This window comes from Nyctereutes procyonoides, unplaced genomic scaffold (genome assembly GCF_905146905.1).
Source record: "Nyctereutes procyonoides isolate TBG_1078 unplaced genomic scaffold, NYPRO_anot_genome, whole genome shotgun sequence".
Taxonomy (NCBI): Eukaryota; Metazoa; Chordata; class Mammalia; order Carnivora; family Canidae; genus Nyctereutes; species Nyctereutes procyonoides.
The window spans coordinates 81119886-81137351 of NW_026575140.1; the positions used below are offsets into that span (position 1 = coordinate 81119886).

At 41.5% G+C, this 17466-nt stretch overlaps 1 protein-coding gene and 1 long non-coding RNA gene across 5 annotated transcripts in view; both read right to left on the reverse strand.

Annotated features, from left to right (window-relative positions):
- Positions 1–1247: 1247 nt before the first annotated feature.
- The window catches only part of CDON (cell adhesion associated, oncogene regulated), a 100541-nt gene continuing 84322 nt past the window's right edge, over positions 1248–17466 (reverse strand). For all 4 annotated transcript variants that reach the window (XM_055305147.1, XM_055305144.1, XM_055305146.1 and 1 more), the window contains 2 exons: positions 5188–5462; positions 1248–4357 (listed from right to left, as the gene is read on the reverse strand). In XM_055305147.1, the coding sequence (XP_055161122.1) occupies positions 4209–4357; positions 5188–5462 (424 nt within the window). In that variant the 3' untranslated portion in view covers positions 1248–4208. The remainder of the gene's footprint in view (positions 4358–5187; positions 5463–17466) is intronic.
- On the reverse strand, positions 5486–11027 carry LOC129496812 (uncharacterized). Its single transcript, XR_008661853.1, has 3 exons — positions 10643–11027; positions 7536–7567; positions 5486–7447 (listed from the first exon to the last, which is right to left on the reverse strand). It is a non-coding gene; the product is annotated as an uncharacterized LOC129496812 (long non-coding RNA).

Genomic DNA, 17466 nt, shown 5'->3' on the forward strand with positions numbered 1-17466 from the left:
GAGAGGCTGACCCCAGGGTGGGCTGGATCGCAGGTTCTCCTACCACAGGAAGCTAGGAGGTGGGAAGGAAGACATGGAGGTATGTGCTCCCTTCGTTCCACTGTAGCAAGAAACGTGCTCTTCTAGGAAATCTCAAATTCCTTTCTGAAGAGCACAAGCTTCAATTATGGGACCAGCCTAATCAGAGGGGCAGGGGAGCCAGGTGCTCATCCCTGGGCCTTTGTCTTTTACCTCTGGTGTAGGAGTGTCACTGCGTCTGCAGTGGTCAGAGGGACACACAGTTACTAGCCTCCAGGAGTCTGTGCCAACATGACAGAGCAGAGGTGTTCCAGATGCAGCTTCTTGCCACCAGGCTGGGGAGCTGGCTGACAGGGGACCGGGGCTGTTCCAGAGTCATACTGTCAGCTGCCAGCATGACTCACTGGCTCCAGAGTGTGAGTGTGAGTGTGTGTGTGTGCATGTGTGTGTGTGTCTGAAATCTGGGTGACACACAAATGAATGCTTGTTCAACTGACTAGAAGAGTCAGGACTCAGAGCTGCCTCGGCGGGGGACTCGGATGAGAAGCAAGAGCAAGACAGCCAGGGGACGAGCTTGCCAGGACTAAGTGGCGCCTGAAAGGAGATGGGAATCGGACAGAAACTGAAGTTGCTTCTTAGGTTCTCACAGATTTAGACTTTATTAGAGAAGGGATTTCAAGTTCTCTCAAGGCTCTCAGGACTGGAGCTAAGGTTTAAGGGAGGCTTATTTCAACACGGGAAATAAAATATAACGAGGCCCCACCCCGCCCCATGCCAAAGACCCTGTTGGCTTTCTGGTCAAAGCAGCCTTGGTCGGTTTGATTAGGTTTTTTTTTTAGGGCTGCTTCTTGAGGAGGCTAAATGCCTGCCCAGGAGTTCCCACAGATGCAGCGCCAAGCTAATGGTAAACCCAGACAGCGGGCGAGAAGGGCCCCCCCTCCCCACACTCCCCAGCCCTCCCCCCTTCCTTCCCGAGGGGCTCGGCTGCTTGGACACAGCCTCCCCACGAGACACTTGCTGCCCTACGGCCTGGCCTGTTCCTTCAGGGCCTGGATCTCTGCGGTCCGAACAGAGGGGATTAACTCACTTGGCTCTGGGACGTGCACTGGGGATGTCCAGGGGAGGATGAGGATGGAGATTCCAGAGTTTCAGAGTAAGACGAGCACCCGCCCCGACCACAAGCTATCAGCAGCTTTATACAAACAGGGAGTTATCCGAGGATCCCCATCTTCACGTGCTACTCTCCAGGAAAGCAGCGAGCTCTTTTAATATAAAGTCACATCAACCAGATAAAACCCGTCAACGCTACATCATTTAGAATATGTACAGTTCCAAACATGTTACAACTTAAAGGAAAATAAAACATACTTTTCAATAGGATACAAAAACATGCATCTCAAAGCCATTACTTTAAAAACAAAACGAAACAAAAAACAGAGCAACACAGGTGAAACCCAAAACCATGAAGTCAAGGCCCTGGCACTAGGGCATCCGGAGGGAGGCCTCTGGGACGGGGTGGGCCCCACGCGGACGCACTGGTCTTCGCAGACTCGCTCCAGGGAAGCCAAACCCAGAAGGAAATGCTTTTGCAAAAGCCCACACTCCAGGAGGGATGAGACACGGCGAGTTAGCGGACATCCTTACGGCCCCTGTCACCAGACTACGTGTGCGCAGCGGGACGAAGGACGCAGCAGAGGCTGCCACGGGGCAAGGGGTGGGGACAGCGCGATGCTAAAACCCAGAACCACAGAGAATCCTCAGAGGAGGGCACGATGGGGCCTGGCCAGTGAGGTGCCCACGCAGCCCAGGGAGGATGGCGTCCCCAGGCGGGGTGGGGGCGAGGGCTGGCACAGGGAGACACGGGGACCTGGCCAGGCGCCTAGGACAGAGGGCCGCTTCCCGCGCTGGGGGCCGGGGTGCAGCCTGGACGGCTTCCCTCGCAGGAGCGAACCGCGCGCCTTCAAAAGCGGTGCAGAGAAGGGGAAGGAGGCTCGATTCCGGCTCCAGATAAATCAAGTGGAAATGCAGGCTCTGTGGTGGCGGCTGCTTCGCAGACTTGTCGGGAGGGTTAAGGAGCAGCGGAGACCACAGCAGTCACTCCACAAATGCTGGTGCCCTCGCCCACCCTGTCCCGTGTCCTCTGACCTCCCGGGGAAGCGACATCGGGCAGGACTGTGGGCGGGTGGCTGTGTAGGTCATACACGTTCAGAGCAACTCCAGGTTAGGGAGAATGCACAACTCCTAAACGGTCAGGCAATTATATATATATATTTATATATTTATATTTATATTTATAGGTCTCAATATATAAAGGCATTTTTTATAAATAAAATACAATAAAAGGGATAACACTTAAAACAGCGTTACTAATCACATAAATAAAGCAGTCCACAACGAGATTGCCCTAAAGGAAAGGCGTCTTCTCTTCCTAGTGGACAAATCCCATATTCAAACTCGATCTTTAAAAGCAGTTTATGACCTAAGGCTCATGCTAATACACCTCTGTTTCCTGAATCAGAATGACTGCCCACAAACATCTACCCCCTAGTTTTCTAAACCTCCCTTTGTGACAGCATGGCTGTATCTTGGTTGGCAAAACACAGGATATGTTTTCAGAGTCTGTGCCCTAGGACTCCGTCCTTTGCTAGTCACAAAAGTATAGGGATGCAGCTGTTCCCTCCAAAAGCTAAATTGCATCTACACCACATGAAGGATAAATCCAGTATACTCGAAGTATGGACATCTGAAATGAGAACTTGATTCTACTACAACATTCCTAATACCTGACCCGGAAATTATATTCACTACATCCTACTCGAAGGCCTTCTTGCATAGTGACCCAGCTCAAACAGCATATTTCACTAACAGCTCTATTCATAAGATACGTAGACATATATAAGGGAATACGGATGCGTTTACAGACGGTTGATTAACATAGTATTCTAGTCTATTTCACTGCAATTTCTGGGAAACTGAACTTTTTTCATTTAGGCTGAAGCTGCTTGACTCTTCATGAAGAGAATCACGAGCAATGATCCACTGAGGCTTGACTGAAGCTATTAAAATAGCTATTAAATAGGAGTAGTGTGTTTTGGGTTTTTTTTTTTGGTGGGATTTTTTTCTTTTTTAGAAGTGGAGAAGAAAAGCCTTCCAAAGGCAGCTGCAAATGTCCTTGTCACTCAGAGGGAGCCGTAACTGTGATTTACGGGCTCTGCTCGCCAAAGCTTCAGGTGCGTGTTTACAATGATGACATTCTGAAACAAGTCAGGAAGTTTCAAACCATACCCCTTTCCCACCAAACTAAATCTTTTCTGACACTCACATCTTCCAAGTATTGCCCATGTTGGAAGCTTGAAAAATAACTATCGGGTGGCAGGATACTGGGAGCATGATGTGAGTCTCTCTTTCCAAGTCGCCACCTTAAATTCATTTTTGTTCCTACTCTTAGAAATAGTCAAAAAGAGCCCTATAGTGACAATATAATAAACCAATCTAATTTTAACGCCGTGGGACTAGAGGGCTATCTTTTTCTCTCCAGCCTCGTTCCCTGTCTGTACATGGCAATAACCCCACAGATCTTAACTTCAACCATGTTCATAACACCGTCTGTGACGTTACTTGTGCCTAGACAACTGAACATCATTTGTGCCCATGTGCAGACAGTCAACAGATCACCTGTCACTTTTGTGGAAGACACTCATAAAATTCATAAGACACCTGCTATTACAAATACTAGGTTAACAACTGAGCGTGACTTCCAATGTTCTCAGAAAGTCTGATCACACAATACATCATCAAAAGACAGCTTTCCATCTGAAAACTTCAGTTTCCTCTTAGCCAAATTGGCCAATAGGCTGGATCCTTGCAGAAGGAGCTCTTACAGTCACAGAGGTTCTCGGAAACATGGAACGATCCCACCGCTCTCAGATGATTGAAAACTACGCAAAACTAGGTTGGTTCCTACTCAGGGAGGGGTTGAGAAGAGGGAAATTTTAAGGCATAAATAATATAAAAGGGCACACATTTTAAGATACATTCATAGGACATCACTACTACAAAAAATAAATAATGATTTTCTCTGATTGGAACTCCTGTCCTTCACACAGTCCATCCCCGGGCCTGTTTTGTGCAGTTACTGGCTTGAAGTGGGAACATGACTGGTCATTTGCATACTCTTGGGTTTCTTAGTGTCACTGAAGGACCCCTGCAGGGCTGTCTAAAGGAATGCCAGGAGGAGACCAAGTGGCCTTGTCAGTACAGTCCTTGGACACGTGTGGCAAAATAAGAGGATTCCAACTCAAAATTTTGTTCTCTGTTTCTGAATGGATGCAGCTGTCTCCTGAAAAACACAGAGATTTGGGAGCATTATGAAATCAGAAAGATGGATTTTTACAAAACAGTCTCACAACATTACTTTGAGCAATAAAGAAAGAATAATGGGCAAAGACAGAGCCCTATAGATACATTGAGTTTGACTTTGAGAAAGTAGGTTTCAAAGACTCAAAATAAGGTTGAGCTCTCATGAATAGTTGTACAATTCATCTGAGGGGTTTAAGCAAACCCCTTAAAATCCCACAAATAACCACTTTAAGGAAAGGCTATAACCCCAGAAGCACCTCAAATAATAAAAGAGGCCCACAATCACAAAATACATTCTTCCAGCAATTCTACTGTTGAAGCACAAACCAAATCAAAGCCTATTTGGATTTATTCTCCAAAATGTAATGGTATTATCAGCCTGAGATGAAGGATGTAACAGAATTTCACAGAATTCCTTAATATAGTCATCTTTTTTGAAGTACCCAATACCCCCACCCAGTATTTAAGAAATACGTCAGTTGATCACAGAATGTTCTGAAAGCAACTTCCCTCACATAGGTCTCAGCTAACTGAACACTAGCTAGAAACTTAAGATTTATTAAGGTATCCTGGGGGGCACCTGGGTGGCTCAGCCGGTTAAGCATCTGCCTTGAGCTCAGGTCATGACCCCAGGGTCCTGGGATTGAGACCTGCATCGGACTCCCTGCTCAGCGGGAGCCTACTTCTTCTCCCTCTGCCCCTCCCCCCTGCTCATGCTCTTGAGTGCACACGAGCTTTCTCTCAACTAAATAAAATCTTTAGAAATATACACACACATATATACATAATATATATATGGTCTCCCAGTACCTCTATTGAACTCTACTGTATCTTCTGTGTACTCAGAGTTGATCTCATGTCTATTGTCCTGACAGCAAGTATGCTCAGCTGGTCTTGGTGCCATGTCGTCTTTGAAGCTCTCCTCGGGTGACTGGCCACAGTCAGGGACTGTGGAAGCCAGACATGCAAGCATCTTCATGTGAGTGAGGGGCTTCATTTCCAAACCTTCCTGGGGATAAGGTACTACCGCTGGGACTGCAGGAAGGGGGCTGCTGCTGAAAGTGCTGTTAGTTTTGGTGAAACACCTACAAAATACAACCAAAAGAAACAGAACTGTGTCTAAAGGGGTCAATAATTAAAACATGCCTATTTTGAAATACCATTTAGTATTTTGTAATCATAGGTTCTTAAGAAAGATTAGTGCTTAAAAGTAAGGAAAGGACTATGATTTGAAATATCAAGAGCTCAAAATTACAGTTAAAATGGACTATAGCAGGAGAGTTCACCACTTAAGAATAAAACCGTACATAGGGTGCCTGGGTGGCGCAATTGGTTAAGCGTCAGACTCTTGGTTTCAGCTCAGGTCATGATCTCAGGATTGTGAGATTGAGCCCTGCGCCCAGCTCCATGCTGGGTGTAGAGTCTGCTTAGGACTCTTTCTCCTTCCCCCTCTGCTCCTCAGCTCCCTCTGATAAATAAATAAATCTTAAAAAAAAAAAAAAAAGAAAAGAAAAGAAAACGGTATGTGAGGACCTATCTCACAGGCTTCCTTTGCCTCAGTCCACTGTCTTAAGTTGTCTTCCATTTCATAATTAACTGCTTTCTGAATATAGCCCACAGAAGAAAAAGGCCATTGACCACTGGAAGGAAGGGGGGAGAAAAAGAGGAAGAAGAGAACAGAAAGCTAAGAAACGTATGGTCACATAAGAGGACTAATCTTATGAAAGCCAACAGACACCACTTTGAAATCAGATAATATGCTCCCTCTCACCCTTGAGAAAAACACTACATGGATCAGACATTCAAAATCCAGGGTTCGTTTATTTAAAATTTTTTTCAGGGATCCCTGGGTGGCGCAGCGGTTTGGCGCCTGCCTTTGGCCCAGGGCGCGATCCTGGAGACCCGGGATCGAATCCCACGTCAGGCTCCCGGTGCATGGAGCCTGCTTCTCCCTCTGCCTGTGTCTCTGCCTCTCTCTCTCTCTCTGTGTGTGACTATCATAATTAAAAAAAAAATTTAAAAAAAAAAAATTTTTTTCTTTGCAGAATTAGTTGCTAGAATTTATTAGCACTGAGCATTTCAATCCTGCCCTACTTTTACTTCCTGCCCTTATCTAAGATATGTGTTTTCTTTTTTTTCTTTCTGTTCTTCATATTGGATCATTTCTATTGATCTTCTAGTTCACCGATTCTTTCTTCTGTTGTCTCTGACCCGTTCTTAAGCTCATTCAGTAAATTTGCCATTCCAGTTAATTGTACTTTTCAGCTTTGGATTTCCATTTGGACTTTTTTATAGTTTCTATTTCTTGGCTGCAATTCTTTATATATGAATTGTATTTATCTCCTTTAGGTATCTGAACATATTTATAATAACTGCCTTATGTTACTGCCTGCTAATTGTGGTATCTGTGTCACCTCAGGGTCTGTTTCTATTGACATTTTTTTTCACATGTATCACATTTTCCTATTTCTTCACTTGTATAGGTTTTTGTTTTTGTTTTTACTGGTTTTCCCTCTAATTTTCTGGTTGTTCATGAACTCCATCTTCTGACACCTTCTGTTTGGGTCCTTGATCCGAGATTGAAGAATGCCCTCCAGCAAAAATCCATGAACGAATGCCAGACATTGTCTTTCAAGGTTAGCTTTATTCAGTTTCTGCCTGCTTTTGGTTATTCTCCAAACTTTCAAATGGTCCAGATTTCATCATTATTACCTGTGGATGATTGAGCTATTCTATCATTAACAGAAACTGGAATTACAAAAATGTATTTTTTATTTATATAATTACAAGAAGAGTCTCAGGAAGATATTTTATTTGGTTTTGATTTGGGCATGCTAGGTAGAAAAGATATAGCAGTGACTGCTAGTATGATGGAGCTACACAATATCAGGGAATAAAGATAAGAATTCTTTGTATTTCCACCTTTTTAACATGGAATGAATGGTGCCTCATTTCTGAGGCACATGAAAATCAGTGCCAGTAAAAGGAAGTCCATGCAACTGTTACTAGCATCTTTGTTGGTTCAAGTTATTAGAAATACCGAATGCTAGGCAAGAAGAAAGATCTGAACCTGAAAGAGAAAAAGATAATCTGTTAGTAAACCAGATCCTTAATTTAAATAAGTCCAATATTAGTTTAAAATAGAGAAATATACTTACTATACATTTAGTGGAATTCAGATACTTGTCACCTGAAATGAAAACAAAGGAGGTGAAGAATTTGTATAGAATAGTTGGAGTACAGAATTTATAGGACTATATTTTAAGTTTCAATAATACAGAAGAAGTATATACCTGATTAAAATAAAACCTAACCATTCCTATGCATGTCTTCAGTCAATAAAAAAGGAAGGAAGCACTATTATAGAAGGAAGTTTGCTGAAGGCAGAGACAGAGCACTGGGCAGGATAGATCATGATTACAGGAGAGTACAGCATTCCTTATTTGTTCCATTCTCCATTTTATTCAACTCTGAATTTTAAAAAATGTTTTAATGTTAATGCTTTTTTAATGTTAATGCTCTCCTTTGCCAGCACCCTAATGCTGGCAAAGGGGAGCACTAATCTCCTGACAGCCATTTAATAATGTCTGTGTTACTGGGCTCTTTCCTTCTTGGATTTTGTCAGGTCTCTTCCATTGTCCCTATACCCAGGAAACCTGAGATTCCCCATGAATGCATTCAATTCATGGGAATCAAATACAAACTCTAAGTAAGGTATTTACCCAAAATGTGGGGCATGGTCAGAGGCAAAAACAAAACAAAACAAACAAAACAAAACAAAACAAAACCAAAAAACCCACTAAAAACCCCACTTTTCTGAATTCAGATACTACTAATGAAACTTTAATAGATATTATCCATTTATTTAAATAACCTTACCTAGAAGAACCTTTTATCCTAAAAGCATTTGCTGAACAACTTCTAAATGTCAGACACTGTGGCAGACACTAAAAATATAAAGGTAAATACAGCAGATTTCTAGCTTCCAGTCAAGTGGAGGAGACAGACAAGTAAACAAATGGTTACAGTGTGATGCAGTGTTATATAAGAAGATATAAAGGGCGCTGTCAGCACTCACCTGGGAGATGGGTAGTACATGTGTGGCTAATGAGAAAGAGCACTTCTCATGTGACCAGCTAGAGGCCAGTGTCTATTCTTTCCTACTAGTTCAGACTCAACTGACTTATAGCCAAGGAAATTACATTAGGTAGCAATTATAGAGTTAGAGAATAAAAAGGATTCTGATTTCCCAGAACCAGAAATATCTCTGGTCAGGAGAATCTATATGGCTACCATGATTTGTTAGAAATAACTTTTAAATTAAATTAAATTAAAAATTAAATTGCTGGTTTCTGGCTATGACTGATCAGTTTATATCAAGACAGCTCTCCTCCCAAGGACAACTAAAAAGGATGGAGACATTTTTATTTTACATCTGTTGAAGTGATCTGAGGGCAACTACCAAAGCAAGCAGTTGAATAGCTGAGATTCCAAAGAGAAGGTAAATGCAAACCTAAGTTTCAACATCACTTTTTCTCTTGCGGCATTTGCCCATTTCAGTGCAAAAAGAAAAGGCTGAGACGTCAAGCTGAAGGTGGTGGCTGCAAAGCTAAGGAGCCGAGCAGGACTCCTGGTACTTTCATGGTGCTCAGAAGCTAGAAATTGGCATTCAGAGCCTCCTAAAGAGAAAAGACTTTCGGTGGGACCCTTGAAGGCTTAAGCTATAAAAATAATGGTGAAGCAGAAACAAGACAACGCTTTTACAGATGCTGAAACTCAGCAGTAAAACAGCTCTGTCCCTGATTGGGTGAAAGTGATCTGCCCCTTGCCAAATTGCCTGCTAAAAGCAACCCTTTCTGGAGGAAGAAAACCTCCTCCAGAGCCTCTTGTAGTTTTTATATGCAATTTCCAGAATTCATAAAAAATTACCAGGCATATCAAGAGAAAGGAACTAGAGAAAAATAAATGATGCATATACTAAGTTAGAAGACAAAAACTTTGAAAGAGCTGTATGCATATATTCAAGAAAACAGATGATAAGACAAAGAATTTTAGTAGAGACCTAGACTCTAGTAATAATTAATATTTGGGATTTCTACACTAAAAAGTAGAATAACTGAAATTTAGAACTGCATACATGGGGTAAAGAGCTAACTGGGCACAGTTGAACAGCGGTCTGCTGCACATGAAGCAGGAAATGCACAACATTTAGACTGCAGTACAGAGACAAAAAGGATGGGAAACATAGATAGAAGCTTAAAAGACATATGAGGCATCACGAAAAGCTCAGAAATATATATAGTTGGGAGTCTCTGTGAAGGAGAGAAAATGAAATGGGACAGAAGCCATATTTGGAGACATAAGGGCTAAGAATTTGCTAAAACTGATGAAAGTGCCAGCACAGATTCAAGAAGTCCGATGAACCCCAAGCAGAATAAATACAAATACTATTACACTTTTGAATGTGATTAAACTGTTGAAAGCAAAATACAATGTGAAAATCATGAAAGCAGTCAGAAGAAACAGATATTATTACTCTGAAAGGGAACAATGCTAGCTGCACAGATGATTCTTCACCAGAAATGACAGAAGCAACAGTGCAGTGTCATTAAAGTACCAAAGAAAGTAACTGCCAGCCTAGAATTCAATAAACAGTAAAAAGGATCCTTCAAAAAGGAAGATGAACTGAAGACATTTTAGACCAAAACACTGGGAGGAAAATCTGTCACCCTTAGACCTGTACTATATGAAACATCAGAGACAGTTTTTCAAGTTGAAGGAAATGATTACCAGTACACTCAAAAAAAGAAATACAGAAAGGAAAACAAGGAAAAAAGATGGTGTTGGGAATTCTGAATAAATATTGACTTCAAAAAGCAGTAACTGTAATGTCTTAGGGGATTTTAAATATTTGTAGAATGAAAACCCCTGACAAAAATAACACAAAACCCTAGAGAAGGAATGGAGTTAAGATGGTTTAGAAGTGGTAAAAGTAGTAACGTATACGGGATTCTCATTAAAGTCATAATCTCCAGCACCAAGCACACAGTTCATGGCACACAGCAGGACCTCGAAAATGCTGAACTAATAAATGTTAAAACATTAGATTTTTTAAATACCCTTTTTCCTAAGCTGGTAAATTCATTATAGTAGGGGTAAGGGAGCAATGACTAAACTAACTGGAAAATACCTCGTAATACCTTGTTAATACCCAGTACAAAGGTAAGACATGTCCATTAAAGTGAGAATGAAGAGATACACTTACCCCTGAAGATTCCTGTATCACTATCGTTGTTATTTCTGTCCTTGTTCAACACTGGCTCTGTTGTCCGGGTTTTCTTTTATCTGTTGGTTTCAAACTTGTCTGATTTAAACTTCAATCCCTTGAGGACAGTCAATGACTGTCGTCAGTGTCAAAGCTCTTAAAATAGTGAGACACACAGCTCGCACAGTCAGGTCCTCAAAAAAAAAAAAATTCCTAATGGTGATGGTGTAAAACAAACTAACTGAGCGTCTGGCTTGCTGCCACATTTCTCTGCAAGAATCTAGGACCACAGAGCTCCTAGAAACCCAAAAGACCAAAAAGTGTTGTCAGGTCAGAAAGAAGAAAGTTTTCATTTAAAAGAAGCAAAGTTCAACTATAGGAAAAAAATAATTATAATACTTGCCAGAATTAGAAAAACAAGGAAGTTCCCTAAAAACAAAATATCATAAATTAATGATTTGTTTAGGGCGATAGAAGATGAATGAAATTTCATAATGTTAACATAAAATAACGAAGACTCACCGAATGATAGTAAGAAGCCTTCAAGTCTTCTCTTTCTTTCCTTTTAGTTTCTTTTTTTCTGCTCATTTCTTTCATTCAAAGCCAAGGATGAGATTTTAAAATGAGGTGTGAGGGCAGCCTAACAGTTTGAGTGTAAGGCACCCCTGCAAGGCAGCAGTGGTGACTTACATGCGTGGGGCAGGAATGAAGAGGCGGCCAAGACAGAGGAGCATGGCCAACCGTGATGGATGATAACCTGGCTCTCTGCACTGGAGTCAACACACAGATGAAATACACAGATGTTTTAAAAGAAATGACACGTATTTAATAAGAAAAAAAAGGTACGAGTGTACTATTCCCATTTCTTTGATATCTATTTTTTAGATAACTTGAAACAGATGACAGCAGCTGTTTACTGCTGTTCTGAATCGTGATTCTCTCCATTAACAGAATGGTGTTGACCGTAAGATCACACTTTGAGTTAGATTACCCGCTTTTCAACAGGATAAACCAAACTGATTTAAAATTTTCTAGTATATCAAATCCTAACTCCTAATCATCAGGAATTTAGATAACCACATGCAAATAATTTTGTTCTCTGCCAGGTACCTACATGTGTTGTGGTATAAAAATGGCTTCAGCTTGCAGATTACATGTTAAGATACAAGCACAGCGGACAAAGTATATTAAAAAAAAAAAAAGAAAGAAAGAAAGAAAGAAAAAAGAAATAGGGGCACCTGAGTGGTTCAGTGGGTTAAGTGTCTCAGGTCACGATCCTAGAATCCTGGGATCGAGCCCCATGTCAGGGTCCCTGCTCAGTGGGGAGCATGCTTCTCCCTCTGCCCCTCCCCCCTGCTCATGTTCTCTCTCTCTCCCCTTCACTCACTCTCTCAAATACATAAATACAAATGTTTATAAAAAAATAAAATGTAGAGAAATAGAATACCTGTTCTGAGGAGAATCAGGAATATAGCATGTGAAAACAATTTTACTGATTAACACTTGAACTAAAATTTCTAAAGCTGTCAGGGAATCACACGAAAAATATCTGTATACATGTAAACCTCAATGACCCAAATCTACACACAGTGAGAGACGGAAGAGGTCAGATGAGTATATCTGCAAATACATGACATTCATCAAGATGCTCTCACAGTGCACATTTTACAGTTCATGCAGCCACAAAGAGTTTGTAATTTCACTGCCTCGGGCTTCTCAAATAACCCTTCAATTACAGTTATTATTGGCTTAAGGTAGAGTGAAAGTTTTCACTGAGTTGTCTCTGGCTCAATGAAACTACTTTTCTTAATTTTAAGTTTAAAAACATTGAGTAAATAGAACTCTGGGCATCTTGCCATGTACAAAAATGTGTGCTAAAACGAATTCAGGTGGTCTGGGACCTGTTAGTTTACTAAGATACCATTCAGTTAACAGGACAGACCTGACAAACCTGTAAGAGAGAAAAATGACTATTCTAGTGTCGTAAGAATAATATTCTTTAACCAACCATCTGAATAGCACACACTGGGAAGTCAGAGATTGGAGTAGTGGCATAGGACTGTGCTTGCATGAATATGTTGCTTTAGTATTTGACTAAATGTATTTTGGACTTCCCAGTAAAACTATCTAGGACCTCTGAAATATCTCCTAGCCAAGTGTTCCATTTCTGTTTACACAGTTGGGTATTTGTTCAGCTACATAGAGAATTGCTCCGATTAGACACTTGTGTAAATTAGTTTTCTTCTTTTGATTGTCCCCAGAGGGCAAAGACTCACTATCCATCACTCTCTTGGGTGTGTGATACTTATGCTCATGAGGCTGTTCTTGAGACTTCTGAAACAGTCACATCTTGGTGGTGGTTTAATGTTCAGCTCATTTCTGTTTCCTCTTGCCTCAGTGTCTCTGTCATTTTGCTGACCCAGCCCTTATTTCTGGAGGTTCATCAGTTACGCAACAGAACCTGAGGACACTCCTCCAGGGCCATGGCTGTCCTCCATTCTCATGGTATATTCTTCATCGGATGCAATGACCCCAGTCTCAGAGTGGGAGTTGCCCCTTGGGAATTAGTTTACTGGTAATTGTCACATAATAGGTGACAACAAATGAGTGCATTCCTGAATGTGACAAGCGCACATGCACGCTCTCTTACAGATAAAAGACTAAAAAACACTACCCTAACCACCGGATTCCCTGACAACAGGCCCTCTTTTCTCCATCTTAGAAGTACAAAAAACAGAACTTCCCCAAAAGGAAGGTACTGATCAATTTTAAAAATTAGACATAGTGTTTTGAAATTTTTTCCTTAGGGAATTAGGCAAGATTACCAGAGCTGGAAAAGAAACCAAGTCTTAGGTTTTGTGTGTTTTCTGCCTTTGGTTTTTATGGCTAGTTCTCAAGTAGCTACGTGATCAGCAACAGGAGATGGATGAAGTCATAACAAATTCACTTGCTAGGGGAAAGAATTTAGACGTACTCAACAAGTAGTCATTTTCATACTTAACAAACCAGCTGGGTAGCTCAACTCGCAGGCCAGAAAGAGCAAGTACTATAATGAAATGTTTGCATGCTCATCTCTACACACTATTTTTATCTACATAGATCCGACTGATGTGGAAGGTTCCAAGTTGGTGAAAGAGTGTCCCCAAGCGCAGTAACACACAGGCTTTCCAGGTCCTCATCAGGCAAAACTTTGGAGATCATTCATAGTATCTGTGCTTCCTAGGCACTAAGTAATTTTATTCCTCCTTTTGACCATCAGTGAGGTATAGCTTGCACTATTTTCCCCAGATGGATTATATATGCATTTTTCCAAGTTGATTTTTACTTAGCAACTTCCTGCCCACTTCCAATCTCTCTAGGACCCTTCATTTCTTGTTCCTTCCTGATGGGACCTCTCAGTTCATGGGTCTGTTTATTCCATCAGTGTCCTCTACTCTTTTACAAATTATCAAGACTGATGGTAAACAGGTGGGATTTAACGTCAATCCTTTCCCATTAAACTAGCCAAGTAACTGACAATCTCCAGCTGATTACATATCCAGAACTGCGCCACTGCCTCTTAAATTGAGGAGAGGGGGAGAGGAGGAGGATGGAAAGCTTTTGATTTATTTCATTAAAATCTGTTACATTCTTGAGATGCATGAGTATTTCTCAATTAAGTCTTTAGTGTAGGGCTCCCCACAAAGCTGCATTATGTATGCCTCCTTCTAGCTGTCATGGTGAGCTAGTACATAACACTCTTAAAACGTGAAAAGGAAAACAAAACAAAACGTGAAAAGGGTTCAAATTAACTGAATACGGTTGAAGCAGGCAGTCATTTACAACATGCCACAAAAGTGCTAGAATCGAACAGAACTCCATAGATTGCTGGAGTGCACATTCCCCTCTCTTCCTTGTTCTCAAATTTTCACACCAGTACTCCAATTTAGATGATAAAGATGTTTTCTCTCCAGATAGTTATTATTGCAACAGAGGGATGATAAAAGGGGTCTAAGGCTGGCACTGACTTGTTCCTTAAGAGCCCACTCCCCAAAATACATTTAAGTTTAAACCCAAGAAGGCAGGGCAGGACACTGTGCTAGTAAGACTGTGTGGGGCACAGGCCCCAAGCAAGACTGCCTCAGTTCCTCAGTTCTCAGGCATCTGTGGAAGATGACAGCCACCCAGGGTAAAGGTGAGTTTAATAAGGTGTCTAACAGGATGACTCCCGGGACACCTGGGTGGCTCAGTGGTTGAGCGTCTGCCTTTGGATCAGGGAGTGATCCCAGGGTCCCGGGATCGAGACCCACACTGGGATCCCTGCAGGGAGCCTGCTTCTCCCTCTGCCTATGTCTCTGTCTCTCTCTATGTGTCTCTCATGAATAAATAAAATCTTTTTATAAATAAGTGTATATATATATATATATATATATATATATAGAGAGAGAGAGAGAGAGAGAGAGAGAGAAATAAGTATTTATTTGAAAGAGGGAGAGAGTGAGCACAAGGCGGCAGGTAGTGGGGAGGTGGGCGCAGAGTGAGAGGGATAAGTAGACACCCCACTGAGCAGGGAGCTCAATGTGGGACTGGATCCCAGGATCCTGACCTGAACTGAAGGCAGATGCTTACTGACTGAGCCACCTAGGTGCCCTTAAGTTCCTTGTCTCTATGACTATGACCATGGCAATTACCTTGCCATCCATGCTTGAAATATTTTATTCATTTTTAACTTTCCTTTTTTTCTAGATTCCTATCAGTCAATGGCCAAATCTCCAAGACCGATCACTTCTGTCTTTTTTTTTTTTTTAATTGGCACTTCCTAAATCTCTCAAACCCATCTACTTCTCTCTACCTCTCCTGCAATCATCCTAGCACACAGTTTCTCCTCTGGACTACTGCAATTAGCCATGTCACTGGTCTCCTGTGCTAATTTATTCTCCAACCTCCATCCAGAATGTTCTAGCACAATGCTGTGCTACTTAAAAATCTCTTGCTGACTCACCATGGCTCTCTATGACCCGCTTTCAATCATATTTCACCTCTGACCCCTTTCCTTGCAAGGTTCCTAAATACTCCCACTCTAGGGGCACCCCAGTGGCTTAGTTGATTAAGAATCCAACTCCTGAATTCAGCTCAGGTCATGATCTTAGGGTCATGGGATTGAGCCCCATGTCAGGCTCCAAGTTCAGCAGGAAGTTTGCTTGAGATTGTGTCTCTCCCTCTGCTCCTTCCCCACCCCTCTCTAATAAATACACAAATTAAAAAAAAAAAAAGATTCTCACACTGGAGCCTCCCTTGTCCCTTCCTTTCTACATCCATTCCTTGCACAGAAGTAAGGTCTTCATTATATTTTTTTTTCTTTAAATCTTTTTTTTTAATTTTTTATTTATTTATTTATGATAGTCACAGAGAGAGAGAGAGGCAGAGACATAGGCAGAGGGAGAAGCAGGCTCCATGCACCAGCAGCCCGACATGGGATTCAATCCCGGGTCTCCAGGATCGTGCCCTGGGCCAAAGGCAGGTGCTGAACCGCTGCGCCACCCAGGGATCCCAGGTCTTCATTATAGAAACCATCAAACTGGTTTCCTACCTGCAACCCCACCTGTGTACAGCTACCACTAATCAAGTCTAAACACATCTCTTGGAAATACGGCTCCCCTTCTCAAATATCTTCCAGAGAAATATGATGCAATTATTAGTCCATTGTTTTTCAACATTTAACCAATATCCCCCACTTTTGATTAATGTAAAAAAAAAATCTCATATCCCTCCCTGCACCTTTACTATTGAAACAATAAGGATCTTTTCCATTCCTTAAATGTAAAACTACAAGATTCAATGTGCTTCCTTAAGCCCTACTCACTGTACTTGGAGCTCTGTTGTGAATCACTACGATTAAACTATGGGCTCTCTGCAGGTGGGACCTGGGTCAGCACCCTGTATATGGCAGGCGCCCAACAAATGTTTATTAAATAAACTATTAAACCATGACATTCAGGGTCATCCATGACATAAACTCTGTCCAGCTTTCCAATTTATATCCTGCTACCCTATTCTTGAACTTCACTAGCCCAATTATTCCAGTGGTTCTTAAAACATCGTCCCATGACCAGCAGCTGCAGCATGAGTGGGAATTCATTGGAAATGCAAACACTCAGGCCCCACCCTGTACCTACTGAATCAGAAACTCTAAGGGTAGAGCCCTGTAATCTGTGTTTTCACAAGCACCTAATTGATTCTAATGTATGTTGAAGTGTGATAACCATTGAACCACACTATCAGCATACCTTGGGGATAATGAGGTTCACTTCCAGATCACTGCAATAAAGCAAATATCACAATAGAGGAAGTCAAATGAACTGGCTGGTTTCCCAGTGCATATGAAAACTTATGTAAAAAAAAAAAAAGAAAACTTACGTTAACATTATACTATAGTCTATGAAGTGTGTAATAGCATTATGTCTAAAGAAACATGTACATACTTTGATTAAAAAATACATTATTGCTAAAAAATGCTAACCATCATCCGAGCTGATAGTGAGTCATAATCACTGATCAGATCCCTATAAACAGATATAATAATGAAAAAGTTTGGAATATTGCAAGAATTACCAAAATGGGACAGAGACAGAAAGTGAGCAAATTCTGTTGGAGAATGGGCGCTCATAGACATGCTTGGTGCAGGGCTGCCACAATCCTTTGATATTTGAAAAAACACGATACCTGCAAAGTGCAATTAAAGCGGAGCACAACAAAACGAGGTATGCCTGTCTTCACCCGTAGGTAAACCCTCATGTAACTTAATTGAAATTATGCCTCTTTTTGTGTATTCATTAGTTTGGCAT